Here is a 20,658-nt window from a genome sequence, read left to right on the forward strand (position 1 = left end):
AAATAAGACATACTCTTAACTCTGCCCTGTAGGGAAACCAAGAAGAGAAATGTGGAACAGCAGAACCTTTATGTGACTTTAAAAATCAGTTTAATCTAATTGTGGACCATAAACCCTAAAATGCCTTAATCACAGTTATTTGGTTATTACACAGACCATCTTGCTTCCTTTTTCAGCAATAGAAGTCTTGTAAATGTTACAGTGAGCATTAAATACTGTCTGATTTCTGTTGGCTAATAAACGCTAGTGAAGCAATATTTGCAGAGCTGCCTGTGCACTGCAGGGCTTTTGCTTCCTCATAAGAAAGAATTTGCTCAAACCTTTTTCAAGAAATCCATGCAAACCAATCTGTAACTCCCACAGGAAAGCTGCTCTGCGATTGTCACCACACGCTACTGTTCCCAAGCCCTTTTCAAACAGGTATCTCAAAGCTTGTTACAAGAGGGTAATGGTAAGATCATCATCTCATTCAGGATCGCTCACGACTGTCACAAGGGAAGCTACCTGAGAGCCATGCGAGCTAGAACAATTCGCCAGGAATATGCTCCCTTCTGCATGAAAATGCAGCCTGTCATGCTTCTCTCTTATCTTTCAGAAAGGACATCCCAAAGAAATCGAAAGATAAAAAAGCCCCGAAAATTTCTGGTCCTGATCCCAGCTCTCTTGTCTCCTCCTGCTTGGTACTAAGCACCTCTGAGGCAGGTAGCTGGAATGATTTGTTTGCTTATGGTCACACTCATCACTTAGGGATCAGACTAGTGGTTGCGTTACCGGTGTCACCCTTCAGACGTGTGCATAGCAATTACTGTCATTGAAGTCAGCCAGGCTGATGGGGAGGTGTGAGAGGGAACAGGGCTGGTGGAGGAATGCCAACCTTCCCTGGGCTTTTTGCCTTACAGACAGGTTGCCATCGGAGCTCTTCCCAACCGTCAGGAGGCTCCTGCAAAATTGACACGTGAATTTTTTAAAAGGGAACCCCCTCATTCCCTGCACCGGAGTTAAATGTCTTACGGAAACCTGGTGTCCAGAACCAGGCCGCCTTCAACAGTACATCGGGTGACCACGAGTAACGCTTGCTGTGATGAGTACTGAGCAAATGTAGGCCTTGCGAAGGGGACAAGCTGCACCTGTGTTCAGTGACGACGTGATATGTTTCACACTCAGATGTTGCAGCCTTATGCATGTGGAGGGTTGGTGGGGCAGGGCAGTCCCTGAGGGAGCAACGCTGAGCGTGTTGGCTGGGTAGCTGGAGCTGAGGATGCCAGGTGAGTCTCTGCAGTTGCAAGATCATTGTGAGCTCTTACTGATGGGGGAGAAGCTACCTCTGTGCGGGTGACTGCAACAGCAGCATGGGAACTTTCCCTGTTTCCAGTCAGAAATTGTTTCCTTGTTCAGTTTGGGCAGGAGGCTCTAAGGACTTTGCTTCTCCCTCATACATCTATTCCCTGGCCAGGAGGGAAAACAGAGAGTCATGCTGCCATAGCTACTCCAGTTTTGGTGGGATGCTCAGCTCCCATGGGGGGAGCACAGGGATTAAGGCACTGGAATGAACAGTGAGCGTGACCTTCGACCACTCCTGTGCTGCGTCCATTCCCCACAGTCTCCTGGTTGTGGCAGTCTCAGGTGGAGAGGTGGTAACAAGTTAGATCTCCTCTGCCAATGTCTATCTCTTTAGACCCCCTTAATTTACTGACACTGCTGGACTAACCAAAATAAAACGCAGCCAAGGTGTAGTCATTTAAAGTTCCCTTCTTCGACTGTCACAGTTGCAGAGCACCAGATCTGGTAAGCAAGCAAAAGGCATATCTTTATTGTGGCAGTGGGACCATGCATGTTGTAAACAAGGGGTTCCAGTAGTGTTATTGAAATTACCAGAGTTGCTTCCGGGCTATGAGGTCATTTGGTTGGGAAGGTGAAATCCTGATTTACTCCAAAGCCTACGTCTGCTGGCAGGCTGGCTTCTGCCTGTAACCTGGCATCTGTTGACTTTGGTTGTGCAAGGGCTCAGTTGCCACCTTGCTGGGTGTAGCAGTCTGTGGTGTTCGTGGTGGGTGTCTGTTTGAAGCTCTGGGCAGCTTTTGGCTCTTGAGAGCCCGATTATGAGCTGAATATATACTCTGTATTTGGGCTGTATATTTACAGGCCCTTCCCCGTGGCAGTGCTGGGACTGTGATAAGTGGGAGGAGGCCCACTAGAAATCTACTCAAGCAGGTCTAATTGAACCAAATAGAACGGCTCAGTAGAGTGGAAAATAGTCCTCATATATCTACCCAAAGATAATGACCTTTTAAATAACAGAAGCAATTTTATTTCAATACTCCAATTACTCTGAACTCTCAAATGTCAAAGTGCCGAGCACTTTCAAAATAACTTAATTTAGACATTTATAGCACTTAGACACTGCTAGTTTCTTATCTAACCTAATTATGGGTTGTACAGGAAATTGCAAAGCATCCCAATTAATGTTATTTTTTATAGTGATACATAGGAATGGCCTTTGCCATTTGCCGTCATCATGTGCACAGTGATTTACTAATTTTGGCTTTTGAGTTAGTTCCCTGGCAGGACAGAGCTCTTCTATCCTCTGGTTGCTCTTTGAGAGCAAGCAAGGAGGAAGTAGGGGTAGGAGTGGCCGTAGCTATGTTTGCCTGACGGATCTGAAGGGCATGTGTTCCCGTGAGAGCAGAGTGCCATTGCAAGGTATGAACATTTAAGGCGTAGAGGTGCTATATAGAATAATAATGGCTGGCTGTCAATCTTGTTGATCCTCTCTGATCTGAGTACTTAGGCCAGGATTCTCCACTTACTTGTCTCCCACAGGACTACTGAAAGGGAATGAGATTTATAAAGCTTCCTAACTGGGTGCCTGAGAAATCCCTTCACAGACAGTGCTGAGCAGTTTTCCTTCTACTTCCTATGCACAACAGGCAGAATCGGAGGTGGAGGAAGTGGTGTACCACCACTGAGCAGTACCTTGTGACTCCTTGTTTGCTTTTGCGGTAAGGGGAGGACACATGTCCAGTTACCATGTTTGAAAGTGATAACTATTGCCCATCCCCGTGTGGTTTTTTTGCCCTGTGTATTTTACGTGTTGTCCTCGTTCTGTGCTGTGCTCCCCACCCTGTGAAAGGACAGAACCGTTAGCAGGCAGATAAGCTCTTGAGGGCATCCTCTTTCCTGAGAATAATCCAAAAGGATCAACAGCTAATTTCTCAAAGTTGTGAGGCTGTGGGTAGCTGCATAGTAGCTGCTGTCAGCTGTGCCCAAGACAATGCCAGCCCAGAAAAGGAAGGCAAAAACCCGCAAAGGTCTTGTGCAGCTCTAAGTTCAGAGCCCTAATGAACCACTGTGCTCTCATTTGCTTCCCTATGGTAAAATATTGCTGCAGACAAGATAGACAGGATTTTAACATGGTTTAACAACTCAAATTAAATCCAAGAGGGAAGATCTGAGCATGACTCAACAGCTTATGTTCAAGAGGGGCACAGGGAACAGGCGTGCAGGGAGGTAAGAAGTCCCCAAAGTTTTTCCCTAGCCAGGACCAGAACCCAAGTGAGCTTGCCTGGGGACTCTGTGCACGACCTTCTGCTTCCCTGGTGTGAGATGCAGGAGAGTCCCAGGTCCTGCACAGCAGGGAGAAGTGCAATTGCAGTGACTAGCTGTGTTATGCACTAAAATGTAAACCTGAGCAGGTCTCAGCTGGAGGCTTGAAAAGGGCTGCCAGAACATTTCTGACTGGGGTGGTCAAAGACTGAAAAGCCTCTTGTGGGGTTTGCAAACATCCCAGTAATGCTGGCGAGGAACAAGAGAGGCTTAACACAATATGGTGCCAAGACAGGTAGGGTTCTTGCCCTACCAATTGCTAGTAGTCAGTAGAGCACTAACTGCTTCAGCAGTTAGCCTCGGAGTGAACACGCTGGAATGTGAAACTGCTGTGAAGTTTGCTGAAAGAGCTGGGGCGCCAGGGAGAGGGGTTGTTTGAGACCCACATGTTGGAGCTATGGTATGTTTTGTGCATGCACTTCAGCAGGCATTCTCCTCTGTGGGCTATGCTCAGAATAGGATCTGGGAAGCCAGCTCAGAACCCAACCTAGACATTCCCTGAACTTCTAGGGCTGTTTTCTCTGGAATAATTTGTTAATCTTTTCCAGAGAAGCGGTATTGGGAATCATTTGTTCTTTACAAGAGGAAAGCCTGACAGAATTGAGGTTGTTAATTCTCTTGTCAACCTTCCCTTCAATAGTCTTCAAATATTGAGAAGGCTGCTAAGAGGAAAGGGAGATGTTCTGTATGTCTTCCGGGGAGAAGGCAAGAAGATACAGCCTATATGCTAGGAAACATTTTGAACGATTAGGGCTGTGGAAATGGATGGTAAGGAGAGTACGGAACATTATCACTGTAAGTTTCTAAGAAGAGCCAAGACCAACCTCTACCAGGTTAAATCAGGCCGAGTTGGTCCAACCTTGAGATCAACTGGTAGACTAGATTACAATCTCAAAATCTGTTCCATCTGCATTTTCTCTTTTTTATTGTGAAAGGAGTAACACAAACATGGAGTCTTCCATTTACATGCAGTCTTTTGATCTACCCTGCCTCCCAACCAAGATGGACGCAAGCCAGGTGGTGGAACAAACCACGCCAAACGAGTATAATTCAGATTAGTGTCAGGAAACTCAGAAAAGCAATGGTTATATAGTGAAATTTAGGAATTTTATGTTTCACCCTGGCAGGTTAGACTGAAGCCAAAAAGGCTCTTTGCACTCTGATGTCACTCACCAGAGGTGTTTTGGAGATGCCCCCAAAATATAACATTTGACCTGCAAATCGAACATCAAATGAGACCTCATCCGGTATGAGTCCTGCTATGCCAGCAGAACCTGCCCAAACCCTGGCTAAGGACACAGGTTTATTGAACTTCTTAATGAAGAGAACCCCACAATTACGTTACAGTTATTCTAAAACAAATAATTTGCTTGTAATTACAGAGATAATTACATTCTGACCACACCTACCAATTAGAAAGTTGTAATAAAGAGTAATAAAACACCTTTTCCTTGGGCTGCAGAATCAACCCCCACACAGCCCGCGACACTAATATGATTTACTCCTATTTGCTGATGGAGGATTCTAGTAATAAAATTTAATGTGGAGGAACAAGGTGCATTTAACCAAAGCTGTAAACATCTCTAATTCTATTTAAAGCTATAGGGTGCAGTACATTAACATTTAACAGTCTGATACTAAATTGGTGTGAAGCTAATAGAGCTGTATTTATTAAAATTTCAGCACTAGGCCATGTTTTACCAATGACAACAGAAGGAGTAACCAAAATAGTATGACTCAGCAGACTCCAACTGCTGCTTAATAAGGTATTAAGAGTCTTCATGGGAGCTCCTGTCATAAAAGAACAGTGGACCACATTCAGCTCTGTTGCTGTTCTGCTGAAGCCAGAGGGAGTTAGGCCAGAGATTAATTCAGCCTTGTGGTTCCTGTTAGAAGGAGCTAAATCCAACTTATTCTGCGTTTTTTCCCACTAAAGCACATTATATTCAATGAAATTTTCTTCTATGTAGTCTTTGAAATGAGTTGCTTTGATACTTAAAGGTGTAAAATTAATTGCAAGGTAAAGGATGATGTTTTTCTTTCTCCAATGCTATGACCTGTCATTAAATCTGGGTGGACACTGCGTAAGAAAAGGCATAGGAAATGTCTGCTCAGGAAGATGGGTGTCCTGGTCTCCTTTCACTCAGCTGCTCTGTTGCTTTTCAGGATTCTGCTGCCATCTGAAGCTGGTCACAAATGGAAAACGCCTTAAAATCATGGAATTTTCTGCAGAAAGAAAAATTCAATTCCCAGCTATTGGGGTTGTCTAAATGCTGAGTACGAGATAAACACATATCCTTGAATCGTTCTCTAGCAAGCAATAAATCCTACACAGACGGAGAGAACTTATCTCACCAAAAAAAGTAATTTATTTAGCTCAATGAACTATTATTTTGGGGAATTAGATATCAAACATAAACAAGAATATATAGAGTATTGATACACAAAGAATGGCATTCACTAAAATACTAGGGATAAACATACAGTAGCGGATTTTTCTGAACAACGGGGACAACGGCCAGTTGAATGCACAAGGAATGTTTATGTACCAAACTTCAGAAAGTTTTCACAACTAAGTGGTCAAATCATTAATGTGTTAGGGTTTTATTTTTTAATTCCAAAGGAACCACTAATAAATTCTACACTTTTCTAAGGCCTTCCTTACAGCTGTCTACATAAGAGACGTCCTCTCTGAATAGTCAAAGTCTGTCTGTTCCAAAATTGATCAATATTTTCCAATATTTGATCACTCTTTAGCACCAATTTCGTTTTGGTCAATGAGTTGATTGCTGTTGTCATTGAAAGTTCTTCACCTGACCAGAGAACAAGGAAAGAGACCACGCCATCTGTGTCGGTGATTAAACTCCTGGCATATTGAAAAGGTGAAACAAACATTTTCTTGACAGCTCATAAAAGCAAACATTAAAAATGCAAATAATTACTAGCAAACCTGTTGATAAAAGCTGGCCTTAGTTTGGTAATAACTGTTTCGATGAGGGACTAGAGCTGGGATTAGTACTGTACATAATGGCCAGCCTGACAAGCTTTTCTTAAATTCTTTTTTTATGCAAGAGATTTTTATCTAACATGGAAGCAGGTGCCGGCATTTTACATTTACACATCCTGGCTACACAGCAGCAGATCACGTATGCTGCCTAATCTCTACACCCGTTCAAAAAAGTTAAAAAGCAGTTTATACGGACTCCTTCTGGTGAAACCCTCCCAAAGGCAGTGATGTGCTCTCTCCCTTTGCCATGTGCCCCTATCCCTGCCCTGTCACCCCTGCTCTCCTCTCCTGCCCTCCCAAGGGTAACAGGAATAAGGGCACGAGTGTTCCTGCAGTGGTTCCCAGCTGTGCTCTGAGCCCTCGTGAGAAGTTGCTCGATCACTAAAACGGCCTGACGTGAAGGAGAAAGCAACATGGCTCACCTTGGTTAGGATTTCAAAACCTAAGGCCTGCAAGTGCTACTCAAAATCCACACTAAATACTGCTGAATGAGTGGCCTGACAAGAGGTTCCCTTCCAGACCTGGAGAGGACCTGGCGCATGCCAAGTATCAGATCTCCGTGGCCTGATGGTGAGCTAAGGAGCCCACGCTTTTACGTCTCCGTTAACTCTGTGGTTGGTTACTCAAGGGCTAAAGCTTCCCAAGCGCTGAAAGATGTTGGGCACCCAGATCTCCCTGAGCTTTGGAGGAATTTGGGCACTGGAGATTTAGGAGCTGGAAAACATGACTCCAGCTATCCTTCATGACTGAAATGCCCAGGATGCCACAGAATAGCCCATTTTCCATGAATGTGTATCAAAGCAGAAAGAAGAATCCCTTCTCAGTTACTGAGAGGTGAAGAAAAAGGAAGAGTATTTTGTGCTCTCACGTTAGGCTCATTCCCCTCTCTCCTGAGCTCTGGCATTTCCAAAGAAATAACTCGAAACTTTGCGAGCAGGGCATTAACAGACTCTGCTCCATACTCAAGGAGAAGCTCTGTGATTCCTCCTCTAGATCAGCAGCCCGGTAATGCAGGTCACAGGAGGAACCTTTTGCAGGTTTGGGAGCACAAATCTAGACCAAGGCCAAAAGCAGCGTCCTGGCTCTGGCATAGTCTTTTACTCACGATCAAGTTTTTCTTATTCCCAATCAGAATTAAAAAAAGATCAAATTCTGGAAAATGTTCCCAAGCTATAAATACTCTTCCTCAAATAATTGGGGTTTAACTACAAATGTTTCCTTTGATTTGTTTTGAAATGTTTGATTTCTAGCACTTCAGAGCTTTACTAGAAGTAACATAATTGTCTAAAAGCAATGTCACTTAGAAAGGGAATTTGAAAATATAGAAACCAAACCTTTTCATAACTATTTCTGGAGGCGGAAAAAAGCAGAAAAAGTAATTTCAGCGCTTTTTTTTCTGTAGAAAAAAGTCTCAGCTTTACTGAGTTAACATTCTTCTGATGGGAAAAAAAAAGCATTAAAATAACAAATCTTCTGGTCAGTGGTCTGTGTCTTCAGCAGCCGCTGGTGTGCACGGATCCTGCCGCTAGTCCTTCTCAAGCTTGCTAAGGTGTTTGCAGCTGGACTCATCGCATTAGCATCAAAGAAGGAATAATGTTTAGTATTGAAAATGCCCAGGTGGAACTTCAGTCCATTTAAAACTGGGGGGCCAAACACTACCAAGGGCGTCTCTGGGATGTCACGCGTAGACCAGCTGCTTTTTTCTATGATTACTTTCAACCACATTTTGTTTAAAAGTCTCATAGAAAAATAGAAGTGCATGAATGGAAATAAAAAAATATGGACATTTGTATGATTCTTATAAATAAACAGCACAGTAAGAATTAAATAGAACACAGACAAAGGACATTTATACAGGCATGAGCTATTACAGCTTGTTCTCCTCAAAGAGTATCTGTGCATAGACCGTCGTACTGGGAATGCCTTTGGCTTCCTGAATTGGCTTCATAAGTTCAAGTTCAGCATATGTTAAATTCTCCTCTGCGATTTTCGGCTAGGAAACAGAACCAACAAATAACAGTTATAACGTAGTTAATACTGAATGTAAGACACCCTAAGTATTCTACAGAGTGGGCTATATTTCTTTTCTCACCCATGATGATTTTTCTGTGCTGTTAATCAGTTTAGTCTGTACTAGTTAGTTCACAGAAGATGAAATAAACATAATCTTAAAGATAAGAAACAGGAAAAAGTAGGATTTTCAGGTTCATTTCCAATTTCTCCTTGTTTCCCAAACACGGAACATATTGGTTTGACAATTCAAATACTGCAAATTTGAAAGATGTGCATTAGCAAAATGTTCACTTTCTTTAATCCTAAATTTCCCAATTTAATTGTAGTTATTGCAGATTTCACAATTTGAAAGATATATGCCAGATTTGTTTCCCAGCTGTTAACCTTGGACCAGTTACATCCCTAATCACAGCCACTCACAGTTCTTAAGAGAATCAAAAAACATGTTAAAAATATGCAGAAGGCAGCAAAAATTGGCAGAATTGGGTTACTGTCATTCCAAAGGGTTTTCATCACTTTCGCCATGCTGTAGATGACTTCAGAGTTCAGAGCAAAGGCCATACCACCAAAGCTGGCTGATGTATTATGCTGGTTGAGCTTTAGACTTAAAACTATGAAACTTAGCTAAGAGATATGTTATCAAGAAAACAGAAAACACAGGAAGTTCCACCTGAACATGAGGACAAACCCCTTCCCTGTGCGGGTGCCAGAGCAGGGGCACAGGCTGCCCAGAGAGGCTGTGGGGTCCCTTCCCTGGAGACATTCACCCCCCGCCTGGACGCGGCCCTGTGCCCCTGCTCTGGGGGTGCCTGCTCCAGCTGGGGGTGGGACGGGATGGGCTCCAGAGGGCCCTGCCAACCCCCGCCACTCTGTGGTTCTGTGATATCAAATTCATGTCTGAAAATATAGCAACAACCAAAAGAGTTGCTGTGGAATTGTAAGTGGCGCCCTGGTACCTGAAACTGATTTCAGCTCATCTCTGGAAGATTAAAGTCTGTGCTCGCTGAAATGGGTGAAGTGCTAAGGCCCTTTGCGAGTGAAGAGCTGGAGAATTTGTTCTTTTAGCTTCTTGGGTACTGTGTTCTACCTGAACATAACTGATGTCCTCAAGTTTAAGCCTAAAAAGGACAAAACTAAAAAAAAAAACATTTCAGCCATGCAAATTTTTGCAGTCACAAGCATATATTGTAGAAAAGGTGGTATCTCTGAGACCAAGGAAGGCTTTGCCAGTTGTAAACTGAAAACTGGCTCAGAGTTCATAAACCAAGAATTTCTGTACAGAACTTAAATGTTATAATGAAGAAATTGGCAATATTTTCTAACGCCAAGAGTTTCCTTTATGTTTCATTTACTGCTATTTATTTCTTTCTGATTTAACATAAATGATTCCTGTTTCCTTGAAATGTGTTTGAATAATTATTAAATTGTCTTCTGGCTAAAAAGATAAACATCTAATATCCTCTGAAATCAGTCCCCGTGCTCCCCTGCTTCCTGTCTTCTGCATTGCTCTGCAACCCTCTCATTTTGGCTTGACAGTTGCTCACACTCTGCATTTCAGATTGTTTCCCTATGGGTGGATCAGTTTCCACTTTTCCAGCATTAATTTAATCTTATTTCTTCTCTGCAGGTCTGATGCTGAAATGCTTCATGCAGCAGCTGCTGCAAGAGGTGTCACTGAAGTCAGTTGGTCTCTGCAAGTGAGTAAAGGCCATCTGCAGGGCGAAGTGTCTGCAGGACTGTAATCTTTGCATTTGATTATTCACACGGTCTCCCCTCCCTCCCCCTCTTGCCAGGGTAGTCCTATATTGATCTCAGCTTCCAGTCTTCATTCACTATCAAATGCTCCACTGTTGACTACACAGAAAATGTCCCACTTTCATTGAATTCTCCGGTGTAATTATGTAAAAGAACTTCCTGTGGATCCCAGCCTGATCTCGTATGTAACAGAAATGGAATCACGCATTTATTTTCTCTGTTCATGTATCGCGACTGGACTGAACCACGATGTTTATAAAGACATCTGTCCTATACTGGCTTTGGCTTAAAAAGTTAAGAGAAAACTCTTGGTCAACCACTCTGATACTTAATTTTTTGTATTCCCTGCTTTTTTCTAGCCGGAGAGCATCAGCCTCAGTTTTCTAGGCATTTAAGTTGTTCTTGCCTTTTATGATACGTTAAAGACTCCTTTTGAGATTTCAAAACGGTATTTGCCCATCTGCTCAGTAGGTAGTACAGAGGCTAAATACAGGAGATAAGTTGAGGCTGGACATCACAATAACACCAGCAAATGCTGGAGATTTTATTATCGGTGTATGATAGCACGTCTGGTCTCTGTTTGAAGGTATTGGGAGTTTTGCTGCCAACTTCAGTGCGTGTCACCTCAGACCCTCAACGCAGAATGATACGCTGCACGCGAAAAGCCGCCTAAAAATGAACCTCATGAAACTTTACAAACGAGCTGTTGGTCACTGCCAACGTAAAACTCTACATTCCCTCAGGCTGACCCAGTGCATCTTTTGAAGTAGAAATATTTTCATTGTTCTGTAGAAATCAGTTGCTCGGGGCAAGCTAAATCTGTACATGCTTCCCCCTTTGCTGTTTAATTGTATTTCATGTTACGTTTCCATTTAGAAAATGCCGTGTGTCCTAAAATAGCCACCCCAACGCCCAGCTCATGTAAATTTTAGAACTAAGATTTATGAAATCATATTGTCCAGGTGTTTTATTACATTATCTCAAAATTGCATTGTTTTCCAGTGTAGATTATCTTTTTATTCTTACTTTATTCTATTATGTTTGGATATGAAAAATAACACTAGATTCCCCAAAACAGGTCATTGGGCAGTAGTGGCTGATGTGTAGCTTTCATACATTTTTATGATGTTCCTATAGTAAACATAATTTAATAAAACCAAAACACACTAAATAAATAATTGCATCTAGAAAAGCAATAAAACCAAATAAAATTAGTACTTTCATAAGTGGAAAAGGTACTTCAATTACTGCTACAAGCAACAGCACACCATAAAATGTGTAGAATAATTTCCCTTATGCATATTTCTAGTATGTAATAATTTGATTGAAAATATGAGGAAACACACAGGAGGTTCAAAATTGTGAAGGGTATACAGTTTTTCAGCAAAGGATGCGTAATAACAGCGCACGGAAGCCAACCCTACTTTAACGTACCTATGGTAGCCAGGGCTTTATTCCGTATGCTCTTCTCTACTTCATTTATCAACCACATGTTTAATTTGATTTTGCTGGTTTGTTTGTCCAAAACCAATTTTTTTTTTTCTGAACAGGCAGGGAGAGAAAACTAATTCTACAGTTTCATCTCTCATTTGGATGGGATAGCATTTTGGCAGTGTAAAGCTGGAGTCCTGCCACCACCTCCTCTTTGGAGCAATGGCGTGACTTTAATAACTGATGTTATAGGTGGGACTGATACTAGGGCAGAAGAGGAGGCGACAGTGAAGGACTGGCCATTCACCTCTCTCTTTCCATCCTGGCTCCTCGCTTCGGAGGTCGATGGGATTTCTATGGCTACAACAGCCTTTCCCGAAAAATTACACCATTGTTCTAAAGTAACTTTGAAATGATTTCTTCAAATAGAATTCCATTCCAATGTGCCATTTCTAGATATAGCCTTTTTCTTGTACGTCTGTTTTCTCATCTTGGGATCACACATTTTGCAGAAATGTAAACTGGGAAGAGTCATCGCTTTCCAGTGTATCTTCTGGCAAATGCAAAATTATTCCTTTTCCAGACTTCTTCCAGTTTAATTTTAGTTTATTCCAGTCACAGGGGTTCCCAGGGGCAACTATTTGAAAGAGTTCACTTACAGGAACATTTTTCTTAATAAACAATCTACAAAGTCTATCGTGAATATTTAAAAGAAACTAAAGTATGTGTGTATATATATAGTTTTGCTTTTATTGGGTTTGTCCTGTATGTAGATGCATTAGAAATCACCTAGAATGGCTGGGCTTTTTAATGAAAATTACTCTGATTTTTATGTCGTCGTTACCAGGAATGTCAGCTTTGCTCTTCCTAGGCTTAGCTGGTTTGTTTCTTGGCAGCCTCAAGGATGTTTACTGTGAGCACTGTCAGGTTGAAAGCTCTTGAAGTTTTAAATGAGACTACTTTTATCTAAATTTGTAATCGGGTATGAAGAAAGCAAGCAAATAATAACCTCATAAATTTGTCTGGAGAAACAACTGATGCCAACTTGCACTTGTGGATTGCTGCAATCTCACTGTTCCATGACCACACCAGTTATCATGAAGACAAAATGAATGTGAATTTCTTATTAAAAAAAAAATAATAATCCCCTAATTCTAGTTTACTATCAAAAATAAGCAGAAAAGGGCTCACTTCCCAGTTCGCTTCAATCTTAAATTTTAGTAACTTTTGCTGCAGACATTTGCCTTGTGTGTATGATCACATGTGATGGAGTTTTTGTTTGGGATATGACGCAGAATGACTTTAGCATGGGACCAGGGCACGCAAATCACGTTTATAGACCAAACAGAAGTTTCACCTCTCAGCTTTCTGGATTTAACAAGCATATGTCCCAGGTTCCAGTCAGAGCTTCGTAATATTTTTAGTAACTCAGGTTTCCTGCAGCAGCCCTTGCAGATGAAACCCCGCCCGCACCGGCATGCCCAGTGCTCGTGGGTGAACGGATTAGGTCAGCAAGGATAAAACCTTGCCGGTTATGCATAGGTTTGCTGGTCTGATTGACCGTACGTGGCAAATTGCCACCTATGGACTGGCCACGCTGTGCGGGAGGGTGCACCCTGCGGTGCCAGGGGGATGCTGTAGGAAATGCAGATGGGAGAGGTACAGCGTCAAGAGGTGGTGGTGAGGTTTGTTTGAGCCAGTTTCTGGGAACTGCGCCTCTCTCCAGGTTACTCCGCAGCACAAAGCAAGCAGCCCTGCCCGAGTGCCGTGAAGTAGCTCTTTCTTAGCAAGCACATGCTGAACTACCATTTTTTCTCTCCCTTTCTCTTGCAAAGGGCAGACTCAGATCTTTGGCCTTTTCCCTTTCATATTTGAGAAACATCCTGTTTTGATTCACACTCTAAAGAGCTCCACAGGAAAAATGCGGATACTGTCCAGATGGCACAGCTCGGGAGCATCCTGTGTCACCGCCTGAGCACACTCAGTCAGAAAGCGTCTAGACAGGGCTCTCCAGGCCAACTGGATGGGCTCTGGCCACAGGGACAGATTGCTGCTTCTCTCCGCGTGAATGCCGAGATGGGAGGAAACCGCATGCCGTGTGCAAGTTAAGGCGAAGGGGCTTAGCCCATCTTTTCCTCTGCACATCTCCTTTTCCTAAGCATCTGGTTGGGGTTTTTTTGGGAAGCTGTGGAAGGGGATGGTGTATGGCTGCCAGCTTGGCCATCGCTGGGGCATCAGCTATGGAGGTGACGGCAAGAGTGTGCTGAATTCAGCACGTGTGATGGACAGGGTGCAACTCCCTTGCCTGGGCCACCGGGGAGGGGGAGACAGCACATGCTGGCAGTGGGGTTGGGCAGGATTTTGCAAAGTTAGTATTGAGGAAACTCACTGCAGCTTCAGAGAGAAAAGGATTAGCCTTTGACAGTCCTGCTTTTTAATATACACTGGAAAACCACTCTCTAGAATGTGCGGTCTTTCTTGTGCTGAAATCAATGGTGCTCCTCAGGGCCAAACACTTCGTGCTCATACCCTTTGAGCTTCGGTGGGACGGCTCCCTCATCAAGGCAGTAGCTTAACTCAGGAGTCAGAAAGGGATTTTATTTAATTTTTTTCTCTTCAGAGCTGGGGCTGTTTACCAATGTCAGTGCCTTGATTGCAGGCAGAAAGCCAGAGATTCCCCTGGAAGAGAGGAGCTTCAAAAATTACTTCTGCAGACCTTCATGAAAAACTGAAGCTGGATCTGCAAGATGAGTTATCCCCTAGAAATGCAACTGTTGGCCAGTAAGAGCACTGAAATATCAAGGGAGCCATTGTCTTCTCAGTGCCAAAGCTGAGAAATATTGACATTGGAAAATGCTGGGAGTAGGAAATATAACTTTCAGTGCCACTATCAGTTTAAACAAACAGGTTCTTTCCACTAAGACGCCTATTTTTTGCTCTCTAGAGTAAAAAATACTTCGCAGACTCCCTGGAAATGGTATCTACAACAATTTGTGAGGCCTCTTTCAGCATTGCATCTAATTTTGTTATTGAATCCCACAGAAGTTATGATAACAAAGTCAGGCGCCAAAGATGATTTATTAAGTCCCATTGAATGACTTGACTTTAAAGAAACAAAATCCCACAAATGTAGGGCAGGTTGTGGCTCTAAGGGGTGAGCCCATCCAACTTTCTTCATTAACAGAATTCAATAAACCTGGCAGAGGTTTGTCCATCCTGTTTTAACAGCTTTTGGGGAAGCCTTTGCCAATATTTTATTCCTTTTACAATTGCAGAGATATGCTGGGATTCTAAACCAACTTTGCTGGAAATCAGGCTGACTTCTTATCCTTCAAGAAGGCCCAAGGAAGTAATTAAGGGTTTTCAGTTTTCTGGGGACGCTTTTATTACTCCAAATGTGTTATCACAAAAAAAAAAAAATTATCTGCTATGGGATTTTGTAAATATACAAACCTTAGCACAATTCTAGAAAGAGATTTTATGTATTTTTACGAACTGGTCCTTTTTGGGGGCAAAGATAGCAACCTGTGATCTGAATGGGAAAGCACGCATATAACCCAGCAGTTTGGAATATGTTGTGTTCTGAGTGTCCACCTCAACGTATAAATGATATTCAGGATCCTATGGATATCTCACATCCTAAGGAGAGACTGAAAAAAAAATAAAAGGATTATTCATCTCACAGAGAGAAATTGTGTGGACTGGATGGAAATATTCAAGAATCACAGGGAGTCAAGGAAAAGGCTCACCAGTTCTTTGTATATCACACGTACAATGTTATTTGAAATCTGTGGAGATCAGTAATGCCTTAAGAAATTGAGAACTGAAATCATTACCCATTGTTACATATTGTGGAGGAAACAATTCTTCTAACAGAGGATGGCATTGGTTTTAATTTAAAATCATCCAGGAGAAAAGAAGACCTGATTGTTCCCAGATCCAGAATCCACAAATTACTGAACGAATGTGTTTCACCTTTTTCTTTCTCAAGGAAAGGGACAGTGGTACCTACAGGTTAAGCATAATGAGGAATCCTACTGTTTGTGCAAGACTGGTTTGAATGATGTAGTGCTTAATTGCAAGATGAAAAATAAGATGGGGAAAAAAAATCAACTCTGCCCATCAAGAACAATCTTGCAATGTGTAAATTTGCTCCCAGCTTGCTGCGAGGCTGAAGCTGCAGGGCAGCAGGCTGGAGCGCGGCTTAGAAGGCACAAAGTCCCCAGCAATCAAAAACCAAACAAAAGCAGCTCTCTACATTTCACAGCTCTGACACGGTGATCAGACTGCAGATAATTCACTCACAAATCTAGACCCCTTTCCCAAAAAGACTCCAGTGTCACTGGTTCTGCCATACAGTGGACCTGGTTCGTTTGCTGTACGATGGGGAATGCGCTCCTGAAACCGGAAAGTCAAAGGGATTTTTCAGGTGAAGGGAAGTTAAGCTTCTGGGCACCTTTAGGAGCACCTGCCTTCATTATTCGATTCAGGAGTATACACTGATGTAAACACTGAGCTAAACATGTAATGCGGAAAGCTTGATTTTGCTGAGTACCTGCAGGCGACGGGACCAAGTCACAGCCTTCTCAGTTCCACAGGTGACAAATCTATGACAAGTTCCTGCTCAAAACAACACCCTTCTGCTTCGTGTACATGGCAGGAGCGGGGAAGCTGTCCTTTGAATGAATACTTGCAAATTCCAGACTTTCAGACATGTTACTCATTAGAGTAAGCGCTTTCAGCGCAGCGGCTGTCCTGACCTGCACCGGCTGGCACTCAGCACGTTGGCAGCACTTAACCCATAATGACAAATAAGGATGGGATTTTCAAATCTGCGGAAAGAAACCTGAGCTTCCCACTTCTGTTACTTCTGTAAAAACCTGGGAATCCAGACCTCTGAGCTGGCTTTGCAAATCTCAGCATAGAATATGTAAGTGGTGCCTGAAAAAGGCAGGCAGGCAGAATGAGTGCAGAGGATTACGTTTTCACTCAAAGTTAACAAAATGACTGCCAGAAATTTCCCTCAGTCTTAGATAACCATACACCCTTCCTGTTTCTCAAGTAGCTTTTATATCACCACCATCAAAAGAAAATCTCAGCAACCATGTGGCGCCGGGCCACCAGTGATCCAATCCATGCCGAGATAAACAATGCTGTCTACGCTGTGTGAGCTGAAGGTGGGAGGATGCTTCTCTTAAATAGCTCAGCTGTGGTCACTGAAAGCAGCTCTGCTTCAGAAGTCATACAGGACCAGTGTGTATTCTGTGGTGGGGAACAAAAGAAGCCATATACACTCCAGTAAAGAGGTTATTCAAGAGGTTAGTCAGTGTAGGAACAGCAGAAGCCCACTCTCATGTGCTGTGTGCTTTACATGTTACAATGAGATTGAAGAACTAAGCCCAAGGGAATAATTTATAATACAGGATATATTTACCTGATTTCAAAGTGGGATGATTATATGACTTAGAAAAGGCCGTGTAAGTCAGCAGCAGAATCAGGAAGATTCCCTATAGCCTGTCTTATCCATGCAGGTATTCCTCCCCTTAAAATTTAGTGTGAAAATGATGAAGTCAACAAAAATTTTGCCTAAGTAAAGACTGCAGGATTCGGTCTAACCTGAAGTCTCACATCTTTCTGTTGGCTCCAATGAATCACACAGGAGCTCCTGAGCTTGGTGGTGCAAACCTTCATGAAAAGACACTGAAACCTTTTCATTTAGATTATGTTCTATAACTGACACTCTTGGGCTGTGACAACTAATCTCCAGAAGGCAATGAAAGGCTTAACCGAAAATTTGGTTGAGGAAGTATAAGATTCATCCCTACCAACTCAAAGGGCTAAGTACTTAAGGCTGCAGCAGAACAGCCCTCAGAGAGCAGAATTTGTGGGCCCCTAGAATTTTCTTCTTCCTAATGACTCTCTGTGCTTCTTGCGTGCTATAAAAAACATCCCTTTTTGCATTTCAGCATCTCTATTTCCTTTGATCTGTACACATTTCTCATTGATGCTAATAGAGAATGACACTGATGGGCAATATTTTTTGCAACAAGGGGAGCATAGAATTGTTATTCTGGCTAAAGCAAAAGCAATATGATTTAAGCAGAGTTTTTAAAAGGCTTTACTCAAGGCTGTGCAATTGAACATGATACTAGGCTTTCTCTTTTTTTTTTTTAATTTTCATTGAGATTATGTCCATATTTTATCCAGGTTATTGTATTCTTGTAAAATTATAGTGCAACCCACTCTAGCACTTTAACAACAAAAGAAATTCTCTAGCTTATTATAAACATCTTTCAAGAAACCAGAAGCATATGTCCTCTGGAAATAATTTTGCTGGTATTTAGGTTATTACAAAAAATTTCCCAAAACACTGGAATTATTTTGTAATGTTCCCTTATAATCTAGCTTGTTTGCTTAGGTTTTCTAGAACATTCTCCTGGTGCCCGGTGTGGTACCTTACTTGGGTTGCAAAGGGAAGCTGCAGAAGTCCAGAAACTCAGCAGTCTGAGTCTGTCTTTGCAGTGATGATCACCTAGTAACTATGTGCCATCACTGAAAAAAGACCTAGTGCTGACTTCAGCTGTGCAACAATTACAGTTAGAAAGAAAAAATTCTTTTATCCTGCAGAGATTTGGCAGGATGACGACAGAACATTTTTTGTGCCAAAGCAGACTGAAAATCTAAAATCTGAGAAATTTTTGAGAATTTAAAAAAATGGGGAGGCAAGTATGCTGAAAATCAATAAAATGTTTCATTTAGATGAATTTGTTATGTCTTTTTCTCTAATTATTACCATTTTGTTTCTTTGTTGAAACTTCTTTTACTTCAATTACTTTAGTTTCCTCACTGAAAAATCATTTAAAAGCAGAAAAAATGGATTTTTTTTTTCTTTTTTTTTCTGAAAATACTAAAACATAGAGTTTAACTAACTGTGTTGTAAAGGGAGGCAAGAGGAACAGAAATGGGAAACAGCTCTGGGGTGTGTCCTGCTCAGCTTCTGAGTAGTTTCTTATAGGCTAACCTGGGTTTAGTTTACTTTGCCCCTTGAAGTATCACTAGGTGAGTTTGGGTCTTGAAAATCCTTTGGATACTATTTGCTGGATTACTTTTTGACTTAAAACTAACTCACATCCATAGATTGTGTGTTTTCTGCCAGCTGCAATGTGTCTCCAGGTGCACTTTGAGGTGAAATATGAAAGGGAAAAAAGCAGAGCTGGACTCGAGTCCAACAGCAAGGCATTAACGCCGGGTCTGCTGGCTGCATGCGGTGTGCGGATCCTCAGTCACTCTAGGATAAACAAAGCTGATTTCATTGTTCGAAAAGGCTTTATTCCTGCTCACCTCCAAATAGTTTGAACCTTGACTGGGGTCGCGTAGCAGGAAGGGAAGAGCTAACAGCTATTTGTGGCCCACATCCTTGGATTTATTCCAGAAAGAAAAAGCATCTGGAAACAGATTTACCTCAAGTTTGGCATGTGTTGATGTGCTTTATTGACCTGCAGGAAGAGTCTGAGTGCTTTAACTGATGAGAGCTTTTCCTCAGAGGGCTGAAGCCTGACTGATACCTGGCGGAGCCGCGTGCCTGGGCACAGCAACTAATGCAGTGTGCACGGCAACGGGTGGCTGGCATCCCCTGGGGCCAAGGGCCCTGTCTTTGTCCTCTCAGCACAGCTTTGGCCTGACACAATTACTTACATGGATATAAGTTTTTTTTTCACAGACATTTAAAACTCTACCTCTTCCTCTGCAGAAACCTGGCCCGTATGAGCAGAGCCTGCCAAGGTGCAATCCCTGCAGGACCAGCAGAGGAGAGGTGCGCTCCGTATCCAAGCAGAAGTATTGCCTAAGATTTTAGCGGAGATGTTCTGAAGTCACCTGGCATTATGCCCAGGTACCCTGGCTTGTACCCTGACCATGCTTAAAAGGGCAGAGGTTATTTACTGACAGCTGGTGGGAAGGTTCCCAATTCTAACCCCATCTAAAAGTGAAGCCGTCACAGAGGCGTTCAGGTTATTCACATGGCCTAACTTTAGGAATGCACCTTCACCTAAGTTAGGGACTTAGTCACTCTGGGCTCTCTCTATTGCCAGAGAAGGGAGAAAGGATCCCCAGAAGGCAATTCAGAGCATCTAGCCTGAATTAGTAGGAGCATTAGGCTCCTAGTCTAACTCACCTCTCTTTCTATTGACTATACAGGGAGCCTAGCAGACCAGCCTCTTTATAGAGAGATCTGAAAATAGTTGGTAAAAAACTCTGTCTCTGTTACCTTGGATGTCTTGTCCAGGTATTGCTTTGTTACTAAAGCAAAGAAACACTCTCCATCTGATTTGTTTGGCAAATATCTGCAGGTTTTTTTTTTCATACAGAAACTCATATCCAACAGAAACTTCGATATGAGTTTTTCTTTTCCTTAATATGAGCTATATACATACATCTCATTCCTGCAACTTCATTTATTCCTGATTCACATCACTGTAGGAAAGAAACAGGTCCCCTGTTTCTGACTTGAAAAGTCTCAAAAGCAGCGTGACCAATGCGGTTGTGATTCTGTCAGTAACTGGTATTCTTTCAAAAGCACCAGCTGCCAGAAGCATGTGAGAATCAATAACAGGTTTCATTTAAGAACAAGCTAAATTTGTAGACACGATGACTGCTAGAAAGCTGGAAAACAGAATCCAGTGTAACTCAATGATCAAAATTAAAAGAGCCAAGACAATTCATCACTTGAAAAAGTATTACTTAGGAAAAAAGGAACTGTATGATTTTTAAGCCAATTTATAGTTCCTGCACCTAGAGTTCTGTCAACATTACAGCAGTTGTATTGAGAGAGAAGAACATGGAGAAAATAA

At 42.4% G+C, this 20,658-nt stretch overlaps 1 protein-coding gene across 3 annotated transcripts in view; it reads right to left on the minus strand.

Annotated features, from left to right (window-relative positions):
• Positions 1–4,893: 4,893 nt before the first annotated feature.
• VSTM4 (V-set and transmembrane domain containing 4) overlaps positions 4,894–20,658 on the minus strand; it is a 40,622-nt gene continuing 24,857 nt past the window's right edge. The window contains exons 8-9 of one of the 3 annotated variants that reach the window (XM_075107516.1): positions 8,525–8,603; positions 4,894–5,829 (exon numbers count right to left, since the gene is read on the minus strand). In XM_075107516.1, coding sequence (XP_074963617.1) covers positions 5,747–5,829; positions 8,525–8,603 — 162 coding nt within the window. In that variant the 3' untranslated portion in view covers positions 4,894–5,746. The other 2 variants (XM_075107518.1, XM_075107519.1) reach the window with 2 other exon arrangements.

The sequence above is a fragment of the Phalacrocorax aristotelis genome, chromosome 12 (genome assembly GCF_949628215.1).
Source record: "Phalacrocorax aristotelis chromosome 12, bGulAri2.1, whole genome shotgun sequence".
In the NCBI taxonomy this organism is placed as follows: Eukaryota; Metazoa; Chordata; class Aves; order Suliformes; family Phalacrocoracidae; genus Phalacrocorax; species Phalacrocorax aristotelis.